Below are 17,338 nucleotides of genomic sequence, written 5' to 3' on the forward strand. Positions count from 1 at the left end.
GGAGAGGAGGGGAGAGGAGAGGAGAGGAGAGGAGGCAAAGCAGGTGGTGAGAGAGAAAGAGTAGTCACAGGAAGTGGTCAGTGGAGGAAAATGAGGACAGAGTGGGATGTCAGGTGGGAAGGGAGCAGCCTCCTCTTCTATCGCTGATTATAATGGACACCTCCAATCAAGCTCTGGAGAGTGTGGTTCAGTTTCTCAGTGTGACATTTTTCTTATCTGTCAGTTGGGGTCCACTGAGAGGTAGTACACTCAGCTGCCAGGCTGATCTGGGTTCCCCCTTTCCCTCTCTAACCAAGGCGGCTACTGTTCCCTGAGTAACGCTCCTGGCAGCATAGTTGGGGGTCCACCAGTGGGTGAATTACTCCATTGGCTTTCTGTGGCCCCTGGGGACATGGGTACCCAAGAAAGGAGCTCTTTTTGTCTCCTTGCACCCCTGGCCACTCTCCTTCTGAGGTATCTTGTGGCAGTTTCCTTGGCAGAAAGATGGCCAGAGCAGCCTGTCACATGGACCAAGGATGTGGAGAATGGACATGTGTCCTCTTGCATATTTTCTTTTTGGGGGGCTAGTGCCATGAGAAGAACCTGGCATGTATTAGAAAAGTAATATTAAGTGTCAGTAGGCCTACAAGAGGGCTCAGTGGGAAAAGACACTTGCTACCACGCTTGTCAACTTAAGTTTGATCCCTGGGACCCACATGGTAGAAGCAAAGACCTGACTCCTGAAAAGCTGTCCTCTGACCTCTACACATATACCGTGTTGCACACATCACCTCCATAATAAACATAAATGTGATGAAATCTATTTTTAAAAACCAAAGTGACCGTGCACTGAAACATGTCATGCGAGGCTTTATGTTGAATGTTCTATATATGTTCTCATTTAGTCAACACAGGGTCCCATCTCACAGATGAATAGCACTTGCAAGACTCTAACCCTCAACCATGTTTTAATTTTTTTGAAGCACTTAGTATTTGATGCTGTATTTTTCTTAACTGCATACTTCCTCACCCATGCCAGCAAGAATGCTACTGGTTCACCAGGAGTGGTAGCATTATATTGTAATCCCAAAAGGCTGAGGCAGAAGGATTCTGAGTCTGAAGTCAGTCTGGGCTCATAGTGAGTTCAAGGTTTGGTCTAGGCTATATAGTGAGACCCAGTTTTTTTTTTGTTTTTTTGTTTTTTGTTTTTTTTTTTAAAGAAGGTTATTGATTTGTTGATCTTCATACTCTCACTTTCTAGAACAGTGTATGGCTCATGATAGGTACACATTAATATTTGTTAACAGTCCTTCAAATAGATGGAGAAAATCAGTCTCAGAGGGTTCAGCAATAGATACACAGTGGAGCTAACAACCCACCCAGTTAGCACACTTATCTGGACGTTAGTGCATGAACTAATGCAGACATTAGTGCTCTTCAAAGCCCAGCACAGGGCTCAGGAACATCAGCTCACAGGTATGTGGGAGCTCTTCACTGGACCTGTTTCTTCCCCAGGCCACTTATGTGAACAGTCCTTCCTGGCACCAGGTGTGGTGGTGCACTCCTTTGATCTCAGCACTCAGAAGGCAGAGGCAGGTGGATCTCTATGAGTTTGAGGTCAGCCTGGTCCACAAAAAAAGTTCTAGGACTTCCAGGACTGTGTAGTGAGACTGTTTCAAAACAAAAGAACAAAAAGTCTTTTCTATAGTTCTATACAGAACTTAATCAGAGTAAAAACAGCCATGTGGAAGGCAGAGAGTTGATTGTCAGTGAACACAGTCATCCTGTGTGCTTTCAGGTCTGGAAGCTAGAGAACTGGCTGTTCATCTAACCATCTTCAGTGGCACCTCAACCAGGCCTACCAGAGCAAACCTTCAACAGTCCTTGCTTCCCTTTCCAGCCCTGATGCTCCCAGCCCTGCATCCTGGGGACATCTTTTAGGTGTGGTGCCTTTATTCATCAAGAGAGCTCAGAGGGTACCTAAGTCTTCATCAGGGAAAGGTTCTCACCCTGAGGAGGCTTAACAGGCCCCAGGAGGGGCTGAAATGGTACTGTCTTCTCAACCATGCTCATAGCTAGGCGCCAGGTGAAATGGAGGGAGACGCAGGAGAGCCAAGTGCGGTTAAAAGCCTATTGCTTTTTCTCTTGCAGATATTGATCTACTTAGCTTTGTGCCAGGCTCTTAGCTAGCAATTAATTTCAGTCAGTACAAGGGCTTGCATTTACCATTACACTCCCGAGTGCTCAGGGCCTCCCTCTCAAACCCGTAAAGATGATGTGATGCTTCTCTGCTTCCTGGCCAAACCATGACTTCAGGATCTTTCATTTAGGCTGGAGTTAAAGGCAAGACCTGAAGTCTGTGTTCTGTCATATTGCTAAATGAGGGCCAGAATGTTTTTTAAAAAGAAAGACAAAAACCAAACCAACGTCCTTACTTGATCCTGGAAAAGAGAAAATGGTTGTGTTTGAGTTTAGATGCGATCCAGACCTTTCTTTCTTCAGACCATGTGGGAATCATATGCACCTCTTGGACCTGACTCTTGCTTGGACTTGGCCACTAGCTCTCTGTGTGAGTCTGGCCTTTCATCCCATCTCTGAAACTGTTTCCTTCTATTTTAAGTGGGGATAATAATAGCTAATATCTGTCTGACACCTTAAAATTTATAGAGTGCTCAAATCCATACTGGCTGCCATTGGTAAGCTGATGGGCCAAGGCTATGAAAAATCAAGGTGGTGTTAGCCCTGTGTGGCGCCGTGCAGTCAAACCTGGACAGGAGAGCTTTGCTGAAGTCAGCTGTTCCCTCCACACATTGGCCTCACAAATTCTCTATGTGTGTGCGCGTGCTCATGTGCATGTCTGTGCATATATGTGTGTGTGCATGTATGTTTATGTGTGCATGTGTGTGTGTCTATGCATAAATGTGTGTGGATGCATATGAGTGCATGTGTGTGTGCCTGAGTGTGTGTGTGTGTGCATGTATTCATGTGTATGTGTGTGTTAGCCCAAGATGTCTTCCTTTTATGTTATAGATAATGAAGCATTTGGTCCTAAACTTTCTCATTTCAAATGTTTGTTGGCAGGACACAGAGACCATTGTCAAAGGTTTGTCAGTTTTGCTATAAAGGTTTGTCAGTGGCTCTGTCAGCATTCCTAAAAAAAAGGACTATGTAACTAGGGCCCTGCCCATCCTTGTAAAGGCTTGGGCTGAGTTTTTCCTCTCCTACTTATCTTTAAGGCTTTTCTTAGAGGACAAGCACCCATGGAAACCAAAGAGCTCATGTATCAAATTTCCCATCCCTTTAAGGGACAACAACAGGATTTTCAAGAAAACCTGCCCTTCCCCACCACCTCTTTAGCCAACCAGAGTCAAGGCCCAGCGCCCATCATCTGCTTGCTCCTCCTTGCTAGCCAGACACTGGCCATCTCTAGCCTCAACTCACTACCTGCTCACTGTCAAACAAGAAAGTGGCAGAGGTGGCCAATGGAACCATTTAAAACCATCTTTCACAGTAGGTTTTTACTGAATAACAACAAAAAAGTAATATTTATGTCACTTAGACATTTCTGAGAAGACTTAGATGTTCTTTTAAAAACATCACATCAGTGCCAATGAAGAATATAACCGAGGCTTAGTAATAGATTTTTTTTTAAATGCACACATTATCAGCCTACAACGCAATGCTTCCTGGGCCTTCCCACACATCTCAGCATGCAGCATCCCATCTGTTGTCAGTCTCAAGAAGCTGGTCTGTACTCTTTGATTTTATTAAACTCCTATCTGGCAAGTCACCTTATTTCTTTTAGAATGCTCTCCTCACTTCCAGGCCCTGGGCTTGTGGTCCTGTGCCAGTGTATATAGTTGACAGAGATGGAGATGGTTAATAAAAATGTATTTAGCTTGTGCTTAATAAGAAGTGTTTTCTCTTGTTCTTGTTACTAATTGCTGAAGATGTCTGTGTTTGGATTAAAACTTTGTCCCCTGCCATCTGGATGCCATTGATATGTCTCAGCTCAGTCGTGAGCTGGATGATATCAGTGGTTTCCATGTCAACAGATGACAGAGTTGTATGTGGAACCATGTGACTACTGTGCCCTGGGAAGCCCGTGCTGGGAAGAGGGCAGCTGTGCTCTCAAACCCAAGTATCTTCCCTGATTCTCAGATATCACTGAGATGATTTCAGTTTTGTGCCAATTACATTTACATGTGAGATTGCAGCACATAGTCTCTGGCCATTTAGGAAAGGACAGCGGCCTTGCTGGCGCCCATCGCTGCAGTCTGTAGAAAAGACACCTTTTTAAATCTCCGCTTGATAAGGGGCCAGTGAAGTGACGTGTAGCACTCTGATTGTGAGGGCACATATTTATTGATCCAAACTGTACCCAGACTTCAAGGGCTTGCTAAGCAGCCTTTCTAAATATAGCATCAGCAACAGTGGCTGAGAGGCAACAATGAAACCATTAAGAAGGAAAAGAAACGCCTTTCAACTCCAAGCTCCAGTCCAGCGCTTTTCAGACACAAGATTAATAAAAGATGTGTTTTAGTCATCTTTTCTCAGAGTTTTATGATCTTGATTAAGAAAATAGATCTCCAAAGAACCATTTTCTCAGGAGGCAGAGTGTAGCCACACATGCAAGATAAACATTGTATGAACCAGAAATTGACCTGACAGCAGCTTGTTTCCTTTTCCTTAGATCAAGAATGCTGCCGCAAATGTCCTCCGGGAAACATGGCTAATCTATAAACACACAAAGCTGCTAAAGAAGATTGACCATGCCAAAGTCAGAAAACACCAGAGGAAGTTCCTCCAAGCTATCCACCAGTGAGTACCGGAGCAGCTTACCATGTAACCAAACTGATTCTGGATACCACAGCTCTGCTGTGATTTCTCAAACCAGGGAGGCATAGGAGAGATCCACTCCGCTCCACTCACAAAGCACCCAGTCCAGGCTGTCCTGTGAGGCACGCTGACCATGAGACAGTAGGCAGGCTGCTGTGGAAGGGTCAGATCAAGGGCCTAAAGGCTCTCATGCTATCCAGACCTATATGGACACACACACAGAGGCAGAGGCACACAAGGACACACAGACACATATGTATGCACATACACATGGGCACAGAAGTACAGAGAGACACACACACATGCACATACACACACACACACACACAGACAAACATATACACAGACATACATATTTACAGAAACAGACATACATATACAGACAAATATACACATGCATAGACATATTCACATATGCACAGAAACAAACACATCATGCATGCAGACCCACATGACTTCACATATGTACACAAACACACTGCAACTCATTAGTTCCATTCATGATAGAATAAGTTGTTGTTGTTTTTTTAAGTGTATGGTGGGTATGGTGACTCATTATTGTGATCTTCAAACTCAAGAGGCTGAGACAAGAGGATCACCATAAGCAGAAAGCCATTCAGTTGAGGCCAATCTGGGCTACAATTTGAGATCCTGCCCCCTCTCAAATATGTAAGTAGATAAATAAATAGTGCAGAAAAGCAAAGTAAAAACTTTGTTCTGACCCAGAGGTTTGAGGAGCCTGGATAGTCAGGAAGCAGACATTGGAGGTGGTAGGACAACCCAAACACAGGCAGAGGGAGCAGTAGAATGACCTGAGGTCAGCAAGGCAGTGATGATGACGCAGGCAAGCATGCGTGGAGACCAGAGTCTGCTTTCGTAGGATCCTGTATCCTACTGCTGCTTGTGTTCATGGTTCTAGTGCAGAGTTCCAAGCTCAGGTACAGACTTGAATTGCCTGTTTCAAATCTTCCCCACAGACTGAGGGGTGTCAAGATGGAGCAAAGGAAGCTGAGTGACCAAGCCAACACCCTGGTGGACCTTTCCAAGGTGAGTGCCATCCAGGACAGACCTGGCTCACATCTTCGGGCCACAGTACGGAAATGTCTAGGTTTGACTTTTTTGCATTTGTAATTGACTAGTGTGTCTGCCTTTTAACACTTGGCATTTTTTTTCTTAAGTTAAGTAGCTCAGATTTGTCTTTGTTCATAACTAATTAGCCAATCCAGTTCTTGCTGGTATGTTGCTTATTAGCTGAGCATTGAGGGGAATCTAAAGATGAGTGGAAGTTGCACAAGTAAGTACCTTAGTGAAGACCAAATGGGACAAGGGCCATGTAGATGGCTTCTGTTATGTTTGACATGGTTCTTTCAATTTGTTGTTATACTAGGAAATTTATTTTTCTGTGTCTTCTAATCCATATAGCCCAGGTTTTCCTGACCTCAAATTAATGGTGGTAGTGTTGTGTGTGTGTGTGTGGTGTGTGTGTGTGTGTGTGTGTGTGTGTGTGTGTGTGTGTGTGTGTGTGTTTATAACAGGCAGGCAGCTGACAGTGACCATGGAGATCCTGAGAGCCTAAAGTCTTAAGGCCCAATATGACATTGTCATTCCATGTTTCTTACATTTACTGCCATAAACACCAAAAGCAGACACTCTTCTTGAAAACTAGCACTGTGGGCAGAGCTGAGTGTGGGCAGTCTGACCAGGAGGGCTCCCCGCCCCCACTGCCTTCTGAATGAAATTATACAGCAAGTGCAAAGCCCAGGGCTGGACTGGCAGAACATTCTGGCGGATGTCAATTGCAATGGAACATCATTCCCTGGGAAAGCAGAAGAAACTCCCTCAGGCCAATTAGGCCTTTGAAAAGAGCAGGCAGAAATTACTGGTTGCTGGGCCATGTGCAGGCTCTTGGTTCAATAGAGGAATCGAGACAAAGAAAGGATCTCCTATGCCTGTGAGGACTTCAGTCGCCCACAGACTGATGTGCCGTTGGAAGGGATATTCAGGTGGCGTGTGGGGTTTCCCAGAGCCCAGTGTGGGAGGGCTGAATAGACCCCTGCAGTCTTGGCCATGTTGGCTAACACTCCAGTATGGAAACCTAGGGAAGTACTCCAAGTACGTTGGAGCCATTTAGGCCAAGGCAATCAGGGAGTCTTGGGGGTCATTCTCATACCACCTCCTCTCTCCTGCTCAGGTGCTTGTCCAACGAGCTGCCTCCCACCCACCCTAACCCAGGTTTAGTTAACTTTCTTTTGTTCTTAATTCTAAACTCTCAAGAGAGATGATTTGATTGGCCAGTTTGAGTCACATGCCTGCCTTTAGACAACAGCTGGGACTGGGAAGAAGGAAACAGCTGGGACCTCAGTGAGATGCCCCAAGCAATGTTTCCCACCTCACCTCTCATCTGCAGGACATGGTGGCTGATACCCCCAGGAATATAAGGCCAACCCAAGTTCCCAGCTCATCTTCGTGCAGAGCTGCCCACAGTCTCTCAGAGATGGGGTCAAAGACATGGCCTAGCAGATGAGCACACTTGCTGTGCAAGCAAGAGGAGCTGAGTTTGAATGCCCACCACCCACACTGATAGCCAGGCAGAGCTGCATGTACCTGTAACTTCAGCATTGGTGGGCAGAAAAAGTGAACTTGTATGGCCAGCCAACTTAGCCAAGTCAGCAGTTTCTGGTTCAGCAGGAGGCCCTCTTTCAAGGGAATAAGGCAGAGAACACTAGAGAAAGATCCTCGTCTGGCTTCCACATGCTTGCATCCATGTAATGGCACCCACAGATTTACAAGCATGCAATGCACACAGACAGACACACAGTGAGTTAGAAAGACACTCTCCTGCATTGGGTTGGGAAATAAAGCCATATGTCACTGGGAAGTAAAGCATGTGAGCAATCAGAAGGGACATGCATGAGGAGGAGGCAGATCCTGATAGCCATCCGCTGCTACTTCATAACTGTAATTTTGCTACAGTTATGAATCGTAATGCAAATATCTGATATGCAGGATATCTGCTATGACATCCCCATAGGGGTCACACCCCACAGGTTGAGAACCACTGTCCTAGAGTAATGACGCTAGATGAAATGAGATTAAAGTGTCACTGGTTTATCTTATCCCACAGAGATACAGTTTCACACCCCTACCCACCCATCCCGCAGTGAAACTGTCTTCAGAACCCCTTTCCCTTTGGGACTGTGAGACTTGTAAATCTTACTTTCAAATGAGAGCCAGCGTTCCTGGTGCTTGTTGACCAGCTGTTGAATATAGTCTCAGGTTCTGTAATCAGCATAGGGGCCACAGGGGATCTGGGCAGGGAGCTCTGGTATAGACCTAAGAACACTGTGTGAAGTGTTGAGGTCAGGAGGCCATCAGGAGCACCCTCAAGGCAGCATTTGCCAGGCAGGGTAGAGGGCATACTGTTCTGAAGTGACCAGTGTTATCGAATCAGCCAAGGCCTCAGCCAGGTAGGATGGCCCTTAAAAGAAGCAGCCTGTTCCAGGCCTTTGTGCATCCTCTTCAACCAAGGAGCAGATGGGCGCCTCCTCAGCAGGGCAGCCTGTTCTGGTCGAGGATCATGCCTGAGGCATTGATTACACTTTGTATTCTGGCTGATGGGGGGGGGATGCGGATGCAATCTCATAACTATGTGTAATTATTAACTCCAGCTTTATCTGGATGCTGGGATGGGAGAGTTTAAGTGAATTGCTTGTGAGCTGAAGACTTGCACTTGAGCCTTAACTTCTTCGTTATGAGTCCACAGCATTGACCATCCCCCTCATTGTCTTCTCTTGAGTCCTTAGATGCCAGCACCCTGTGTGAATCTGAGAACCGCTTAGAGCTGTGTTCCATTTAAGGAAAAGGAGATTTTCTTTTCTTCCATGCATATTTGCCATTTAAAATTGATAATTAAGTTGGGCATGGTGATGCATACCTTTAATCCCAGCATTCAGGAAATAGAAACAGGCAAGATTGCTGTGTGTTCAAGGCCAGCTGGGTCTACATACTGAGTTCCAGGCCATTGAGGGTTATATAGTGAGACCCTGTCTCAAAAGAACAAAACAAAGCAAATTATAAAATTGATCATTGATACCCACTCCTTTCAGAATAAGGGGAAAAAAAAGTGCCCACATCAGTCTATCACCTGGAAAGTCCTGGAATTCTTTGGTGATACCCCTGGGCAGAGGTGGCTCCTGCTGCAAGGTAGAGGCCTTTTCATCATCCCATGGCAGATTTCTCTGTGGTAATGGTCTCCTTTCTGTCTTCCACCATGTCTCTCCCAGATGCAGAATGTCATGTATGACTTAATCACGGAGCTCAATGATCGGAGTGAAGACCTAGAAAAGCAAATCGGCAGCCTGGAGTCCAAGCTGGAGCACCTCACAGCCAGCTTCAACTCGCTGCCCCTGCTCATTGCAGACACCCTGCGCCAGCAGCAGCAGCAGCTGCTCACCGCCTTCATGGAGACCCGGGGCATCAGTGTGGCAGTGGGAACTAGCCATGCACCTCCCTCTGACAGCCCGATTGGGATCAGCTCCACCTCCTTCCCAACCCCGTACACAAGTTCAAGCAGTTGCTAAATAAAACTCCCCACTCCAGAAGCATTACCCATAGGTCTTAAGATGCAAATCAACTCTCTCCTGGTCGCTTTGCTATCAAGGAAGTTTCAGACCAGGGAACAGAAAGAAGAGAAATGAAGCTGATGAGCTAACTCACGTTCTTTCAGCGTGCTGTGTTCGATATGCCTTGAAACCAGAAATCTAATCTCTGTTTAGGTGCCTCTACTTGGGAGCTGGAAGAGGAGGTGACAGGAAGCAACGCCTCTATCAGGGTCCTTGCTGCACAGTTGGTGGAGAACAGAAATCCCTGCTCAATCTCAGGTTTTCACAGGGAGGTGGGGAGGGGCAGCCGCTCTGAAGCAGGTGAGAGTGAAGCCAGCCACAGTGGGGTGCAATGGGCAAGGGTGGTATCAGGTTTGGGGAATGGGCTCCTGGCTGCCTTGGGACCTCAGCACACCTTTCTCTGTTTCATCTAAGGAAGCCTCTGGGTGGTAAAAGTGAAAGAGAGCCGCCCGGAACTTTCCAAAATGGACATACACAAATTAGATCAGGGTGGGGGTGACATAGACAAATAAAAAGCCAGAATTTCCATCCAATAATAACATCCAACATATTCCCACACAGATGCTCTGCTCAGTCCAGGGCCTTTTTCTGTTTGAGTTGAGCCCAAATGAAAGGGACCTGCTACCTTGTTGTACACACAGTAAGCAAGCTCTAAAACTGCATTGAAATGACATTTGCTGTGTGCTTAGCTGAGGAAGCCAGCTAGCAGGTATTGGCCACATTTTGGGCTTTGCTGAAGATGCAGATCCCTCCTGAAGGAACAGTGCCCTGGCATGCATCCTGCCTGGTTCCAATGTATGCCAACCCCAAGCTGTTGGCATTCCCAGGGGTGGGAGGGATTGATAAGCAGATTTTAAAAAAACAACAACAGCTTTGAGAGAGTTTTCTTCCAGCCGAGTAAGCTGTGTGCCAGTGGACCCCGCATCCCCAGGTGTCTGTGGGTGGGAGATGAGCAGGCAAGTGTGCTCAGTGCCACCATAGTGAAGAAAACTATTGTCTGGGCCTTTGCAGAGGCCTCGTCACCCAGAAGCAGGCTCTAGCCGAGATGGGGGTGTAGAAGGGTCAGTGCCTCACCCTGTTGAGGTGGGAGGAGAAGGGCAGAGGTGGCTCCTGTGGTCCCTTCTACCTGAAGTCACCTCAGAATGAAACACTGTGAGAACACAAGTTGCCCCAGGGAAACTTGTGTGTAAAACGAGAGGACACATTTGCTAGAAGCCTGTTCCTATTGCTCCGTGTTCATCTTGGGGCAAAAACTACTCCACTGAATCTCAGACTCCAAGAGACTCCAGAAACATCAGATCCAGGATTAGGACAGGTACTCACATATTTTCTTTTTCTTTTTCTTTTCTTTTTCATTGCTCCATGATCTGACCATTCACACAGCTGTGGTGTGAAAGCTATCAACTCATTTATCACTTCTGTTCAGAGGCCTTTGATATCTGCTTGTAAGGTATTACCTATGGAATATTTGTAAGACAAAAGGATGCTATCTGTGTGGAGTTGCTGTCTGGAGCATACACTGTGGCAGGCTATCACAACTGCCACGGAGGCCGTGTCTCACTGTGTGGGTTTCTCTTGTGTAACCCTGGACCTGCTCCCCTCAGGGCAGGGATTGCTGGACAGCAAGGGAGATGACGGTGCTTGGAGTCCACTCTGTGTTTTGTTTTGTCTGTCTTGCTGTTGCTGTCTCATGTTTGGTTTTGCCGTGCTGGAGACCAGACCTGTGGCTTCATGCATGCCAAACAAGTGCTATTCCACTCAACCGTCCACCCCAGCCTGCTGCTATTGTCTTAATGGCCTATCTTCTTAATGGTCTATCGTGATCACTCCCTTGAGCATTTTCATAAGCTGTTTTGCACACCAGAGAGGCCACATTTGTTATCAGCATTTAATTCTTTTTACTTGTTCTTTTAATTATTAATTATCTGAAAGATTTTTATCCCAAGAATGGTATTCCTGTTTTCAGTTTAACCACACCTATGGGTAGATGTACAGCTTCTTTGCAGCATTAGTTGCATTTCACAAAATGAAGGCTACTGATGTGCCTATTTCCTGTATATCTGATCTATAGCCCTCAACTGTTTTCCTCTGCTTTTCCATTGCACCCTGCTGTGATCTGGTGCTGTGTGACCATAAGCATGGCACATCTAGGGCTGTAGTCTCCATTTCACACAGATGATGTGTAAGATCCCACTGCTTCTCCTGCCATGGATCCATCCTGGTCTGGACATAGTCTAAAATCTGTTTTGTTTTGTTTTGTTTTTGTTGTTGTTGTCGTTGATATTCTTGTTAAGTAAACCCTGAAGACCAAGCTAGCAATGCTAGTCAAGAGAATGGCTAGTTTCCAGGAGGGTATCACTAACACTGGAGAGATATTTGGGCATTTGTAGGGTGGCCTGGCCCATTGGTAATTCAATAGCTGTGTGTGGTTTTATCTTCAGCAAAAGAATATACCTCAAAAAAAAAAAAAGTGACAAGATCTGAAAGTTGGCTCTGTAATGGTAAATGATCCTAGTATTTTAGCTTCATGAGTGAAGTAATAATTCTCTTGCAAATACAATTAATTCTTGATGACCTATGTATTGAGGACCCTGGTTATAGCTCACCCAGGTATATTCCTGCATCTTTTGGCTGATCCCACTTCACCTGAGCATCTCACCTGGATGGGTAGAAGATTCTAAGGCTATGTGATAGTGGAAGAGGTCTGAGTCTCAAGACTGGGCTACAATTTAAAACTATGGATTACTGTAATTTTGCTCTAGCCCTGCACTGGTCAAATTCCAGCCTTTCCTAGAAGGCTGACCACTGGCAGAGGGCCTCCTAGCATCTTTCTAGGAATACGGTAGTAGACAGAAGCACTCTAATATTTCCCCAAATATCTGGACACTTGAAGTAAAAATATAGAGCCACCCTCTCATTGTTTAAGCCATATTATAGCTTCATGTACTGTGAAGTCAGGAATGTACTGTGATACTTAAAGACCACTGAGCTCAGTGGGATTTCAGGACATAGCATCAGTTGGTAATTTATACCAGACTAGAAGCCCATTCCTCCTTAGATTGAAGTCCAAATTAAAATCTGCACCATTGGCTCAAAGACCTCGTATGTGGTCATCATCAATAAATTGTCATAAGTCTCTGCAAGCCATCATTACCACCTTCATAATGTATAACTCTATGACATCATGTCTTTAGATATGATTCAAAAGGATAAGAGGGGCATTGCAAAGAGTCACCAGTGACTGTGACCCCAGCAGGGTTCTGTGCTGAAACAGCAACCTTGTAAATTAAAAGATGTAGCAATTGTATATAAAAGTGAGTCCTTGAGGGCTTAGTCAAGAAGGAAATGCAATAGCATTGAAAGATAATGATTTTAATATATTTGGAGATTTTTCTCTTTCACTTTGCAGTAATTTCCTTGCAAAGAAGTCATGGAAAGAAAAAACTAGTGATACAAAATCAGAATAGATTAAAAAAATAAAAAAATCTGAGATTGGAGTTACATATCTGGCCAATATATCTCAGCTTGTGTGTATTTAAAAGTGAAGGTAACTTAATATTAAGTTCGAAGTATTCTGTAAAGGATAAAATGAAGGCACTATTGTTAGTGTGGCAGCCTTGCCTGACTAGCTAACCAACACTTAGATGTAACATTTGAATGTAGTGATAGTTACCAAAAAGCAGTTACTGCACATCACAGAGAGAGTGATTTTCAGGGAGAAATGTAGGGTGTGTAAATAGTTCTGGAAGCCCAGAATATGACAGTGTTTTATCTCAAAACAGTCAGTGTGGCTGCTGAGCCACTATCACAGCATTGCGCTGGCAGCAGGTTACGACTTCCTAAGCTACTGCTTTCAAATGATCAAGTAGGTCCCTGCTTCAGACACTCACTCTACTTCCCCCAAAGCTGCTAGAAGCAAATTAAGGATCCATTAAGTCGTCATTTTTCTGTCCGTGTTGACTTCATGGTCTTTGGTTTCAGTCCCTTAGACAGCCATCTGGAGGCTTCCTGGCAGGCACGAAGAGTTCCTTCTCTCCCTGTAGCCTGTTGGCTTGGTCACATCTTGGACGGTATCTCTTTCTTCACTACTGCCAAAGGGAATATTTGGGGAACAGGGTTATAGCTAGCCCTAAGACAGGGGGAATGGAGAGGTAGCAGTAGTGTCTGCCTGTGGGAATAGGAAGTTTGCACCGGCTGCCTGAATAGTCACTGACAGTAAACTCCTGCCAGATAAGGAGTGTGCAGATTTTTGTTGAAATAGGCCACAGCGTAGGACCCAGCACTCTGTGCAGCGGTCTATAGACAGCCACAGGGGGGTATAACTGTGATCTTTTCTGTTTTATGCCATTACTGGAAACACCTAAACAAGAACTGGAGTTCCCTCGGAACAACACTGTCCAATCTTCAACAGATGACCTCCGACCCAGGTGCCATGTGCCCTGAAGCAGCTGTTTACACACCTAGAAATGTTTTCTGGAAGCTGTGACCTCGGGCCTGGACTGACAGGAGACCTCGTGACCAATCAAGCTGGTGGAGGAAAAGCACAAAATTCAATACCAACCTCTAGTTAAGATCCCAAAGAGATGCTGACATTTCTGGCAAATTAATTAATTAATTAATTAAAAAATAAATAGGAACAGTGGCAAATAAAAAATAATCTGGTTGGAACAGCCGGCATCCAGCTTCCCAGAGGGAGGATGGGGCTAAATGACATTCTCCTGCTGTGTCAGGTTTTGGATCCCAGCCAGAGCTGATCCACCTTCATCGTACATGGTGTGGAATGGCACAACAATGCGATCAATTTAGTCCCAGACTCTCCATTCTGTGCTGGCCACAAGAGAACAACAAACTCGAGTGATAGGATGTTGATGGAAGAACCATTTTCATAGCAAACTAAGAAATGGAAGTGTTTCTATTCCGAACGATGGGTTTCAGTGTGAATTTGCATCTTGCCTCTGTACTGCTTGCTATTTTTTAATGATAGGAGAAAGCATACATTTTATTTTAAATATGAAATATATTGCTATATTATAAACTATATTGTAACTTTCGATTAACATTTTGTATCAAGCTAGTCTTTAGCAGGCTGAGTGACAGCCTGCTTTCCTGATGACTGTTTCTGAGTACACATCGCTGTTAGAGGTTGCCTGACCCCAGACCCAGGGTCCTGGTTCCACAGCATGCTGGATAGACATATTCTTCTTCTCTAAGACTGAGTGGTAGAGACAAAAATAGCCTTGAGGTGAGCACAGAAGAATAATTCTACCCTAAATTCTATCAAGCCATTTCAGAAGCAATTGTTAAAGCCATCAGTCCTTTAGTAGCTATCAGCGACTTCAGTGACTTTAGTAAAATCATACACTCTTTCTATCCAAATGCAAAGGGTCCGGTCTATAAATTTTTGCCTCAGGCACAGCTAACTAGCTTTCCTCTGGCAAATCAGAATTGGGCTTAAGAAAGAGTCTTTTTTACTTTGCCTCAAAATACTCAAAACTCTAAGCATTGGGTTTCTTTGTCTAAGAGGACAATCAAGATTAGAATTCTCCCCAGGCAAAAACCAGTGAGAACTGGGGCACAGGTACACTATTCTGAGCTGGCAATCTCCGGCTGGTGGGGAAGGGATTGAGGTTTCTACAGCTTGTCATCGGTGTGAGAAGAGGAGGCACTGCAAGACCCAGCAGAGAGCCAGCTTCCTCATCTCCTCTTCACTGTAGCTGGCATGAAACCCACTCTCTCCTTCATGCTCCAGAACCCAAGACACTCGTGTAGGGCTGTAGGCTTTCTTCCTTTGAATTGCTAGTGTCCTAGTCTATGTCAAAGCAGAAGGACAGCTCCCCTGAGTCTACACATCTCCCTGTGAGGACTTGCTTCCTAGCCTCACTTCTGCATATCACTGGATAAGTGCAGACTGTGTAGTGAGGGGAGAGTCACCTGCCTACCTCTCCCCTTCTCAACCCCTGGACATGCACACAGATCCACAGACCACGTGAAATCACAGGTGCTGCTCAGGAAAAGAGACTAGAAGCCTCTAAGTTTCCCTGAACTTCAGCCAAGGCTCTGCCGATGTGGCACCTGTCAGTCATGCTCCATGACAAACAAGTATCTAAATGTCCGGTTTCAGTCCTTGAGAGTAGCCAGAGCTGTCTACTGTCACATTCATGTCTCTCGGCATCTGCATTACTCCTCAGTTATAAGCCAGGCTGAGCCCCATTAAAGCCATCAGAACACTAGGGCAACTCTTTTTAGCACATTACTTACTCACTGGGTAACAGAAATGAGTTAACTCTCAATTTTGTAATTGACTGAGAGACATTGATTTGTTTCTTTCTATGTCCCCTGCTCAAAATGGAGCTGTCTATTTTGGTTTTTTCTTCTAATGCTTTGTAGATTGGCTAAGATGTTTACATGTATAGAGAACACATATATTCTGGCCTTTCCCATCAAAGCTGTAACTTATCCACAATCAAGGAAACTAACTCAAATTCTAGATTTGGAGGAGACAGGCTTTGGGCAATAATTTGTATGTGTAGCCATAGGCTAACCTTTGCTACTCCAGGTGAGCACTGCAGATGGGCAGCATTCGCACCCCCTTAAACCTATTAGAAGCAGGTCCCCAGGCCCTATGCCAAGCCCACTCAATCACTATTGGCATTTTAAAGAGCTCCCGATGATCTGTATGCAACCAGCACGGGGAAATGCTGGCCTCCCCACACTGCAATGGTAACTAGTAATTCAAAAATTTAGCTAGTTCTTCCTCAAATCTTAGTTACTGAATTTTGATGATAGACAGGTCTTATGAGATTGTAAAAATAAAGATGACTTATATGATTGTAAGGCTAAAGATGGGTGCATTTGATACTGCACCGTTTAAGTGATATACATGAACTATAATGTTAATAGGAGGTGGCCTTTCTCTACTCCAATATGAAAAACACTCGCACCACAGCTTTGAGCCACTTCAAAGTCCCTTTTAGCCTACAGTAGTGGGCCATCAGAGTAAAAAGTGGTGCCATGGGCAAGCCCCTGGACAGAAGGCTCCTGAGTCTCTCCTCAGCATACTGCAGGAATGGGTATTCCTGATCCCCTGTCCCTCCCTGAGGAAGCTGGAATCTCCCAGTGAGTGAGGACTTTCCTCTTGGAGACTAGAAGAACTCAGTTCAGCCATTCAGACACATGCCTAATCTCCTGAGGCTATTCTCCTGTTTGTTGCATCAGGCAAGGTGGGCAAGGAAAGATGTGAATTCTGATATTGGCACCCTAAGTTGATATGTACACAGAAACAGTTATGTTCTAAATTAATGGCTTTAACCTGTTCATTGCAAAAAGTGCCTTGGACTTCAATCTAAAGAGGTCAGTATAAATATGTATGTGTGTGTGATGTGTATGTAGGCAAATATTTACATATTTATACATACATAGGTGCACACACATATACCTGCACATTCATATATAATATATACATACATATATAAATGCTTCATAATATATCATATTGCTATTCACAGCTTCTTATTTTGTTTGGTCCTATGTTTATTTGTTCAGTGAGATCTTTACATAGAAAGGTTCTTTTCGGGACATGGATGTATTTTTTGTTTGTTTGTTTGTTTTTTACTTTTTATTAAAAAGGTAAAGGATATTAAAAGATTAAAAAATAAAAAAAGCAAAGTGCCTGAAAGTTTTGAATGGAACGTGGTAAACTTTCACAAGCCACCAAAGAAGAAACTAATTTCCATTTGAGAAATATTTTTCTGTTTCAATAACTTTGTATTCCTTGAGGGAAGTGCCCAAATAAGAAAGGGTGAACTGACTTTGTGACGTCCGTTAGAATATGTGTCTGTGGTCTCTACAAGGCAACTTCTGAGATTTTTGTTCAATTGGGTGCCTACCTTTTCACACAT

At 44.7% G+C, this 17,338-nt stretch overlaps 1 protein-coding gene and 1 long non-coding RNA gene across 4 annotated transcripts in view; one reads left to right on the forward strand and one right to left on the reverse strand.

Moving 5' to 3' along the window:
- The window catches only part of LOC129686847 (uncharacterized), a 19,138-nt gene extending 9,976 nt beyond the window's left edge, over nt 1–9,162 (reverse strand). Inside the window, exons 1-2 of the long non-coding RNA XR_008721706.1 lie at nt 8,963–9,162; nt 8,036–8,861 (exon numbers count right to left, since the gene is read on the reverse strand). This is a non-coding gene — a long non-coding RNA (uncharacterized LOC129686847). The remainder of the gene's footprint in view (nt 1–8,035; nt 8,862–8,962) is intronic.
- The window catches only part of Kcnn3 (potassium calcium-activated channel subfamily N member 3), a 150,078-nt gene extending 133,029 nt beyond the window's left edge, over nt 1–17,049 (forward strand). For all 3 annotated transcript variants that reach the window (XM_055620954.1, XM_055620971.1, XM_055620962.1), the window contains exons 6-8: nt 4,673–4,800; nt 5,796–5,865; nt 9,102–17,049. In XM_055620954.1, the coding sequence (XP_055476929.1) occupies nt 4,673–4,800; nt 5,796–5,865; nt 9,102–9,398 (495 nt within the window). In that variant the 3' untranslated portion in view covers nt 9,399–17,049. The remainder of the gene's footprint in view (nt 1–4,672; nt 4,801–5,795; nt 5,866–9,101) is intronic.
- The last annotated feature ends 289 nt before the right edge of the window (nt 17,050–17,338 follow it).

The sequence above is a fragment of the Psammomys obesus genome, unplaced genomic scaffold (genome assembly GCF_907164565.1).
Source record: "Psammomys obesus unplaced genomic scaffold, mPsaObe1.curated_primary_1811, whole genome shotgun sequence".
Lineage (NCBI taxonomy): Eukaryota > Metazoa > Chordata > Mammalia > Rodentia > Muridae > Psammomys > Psammomys obesus.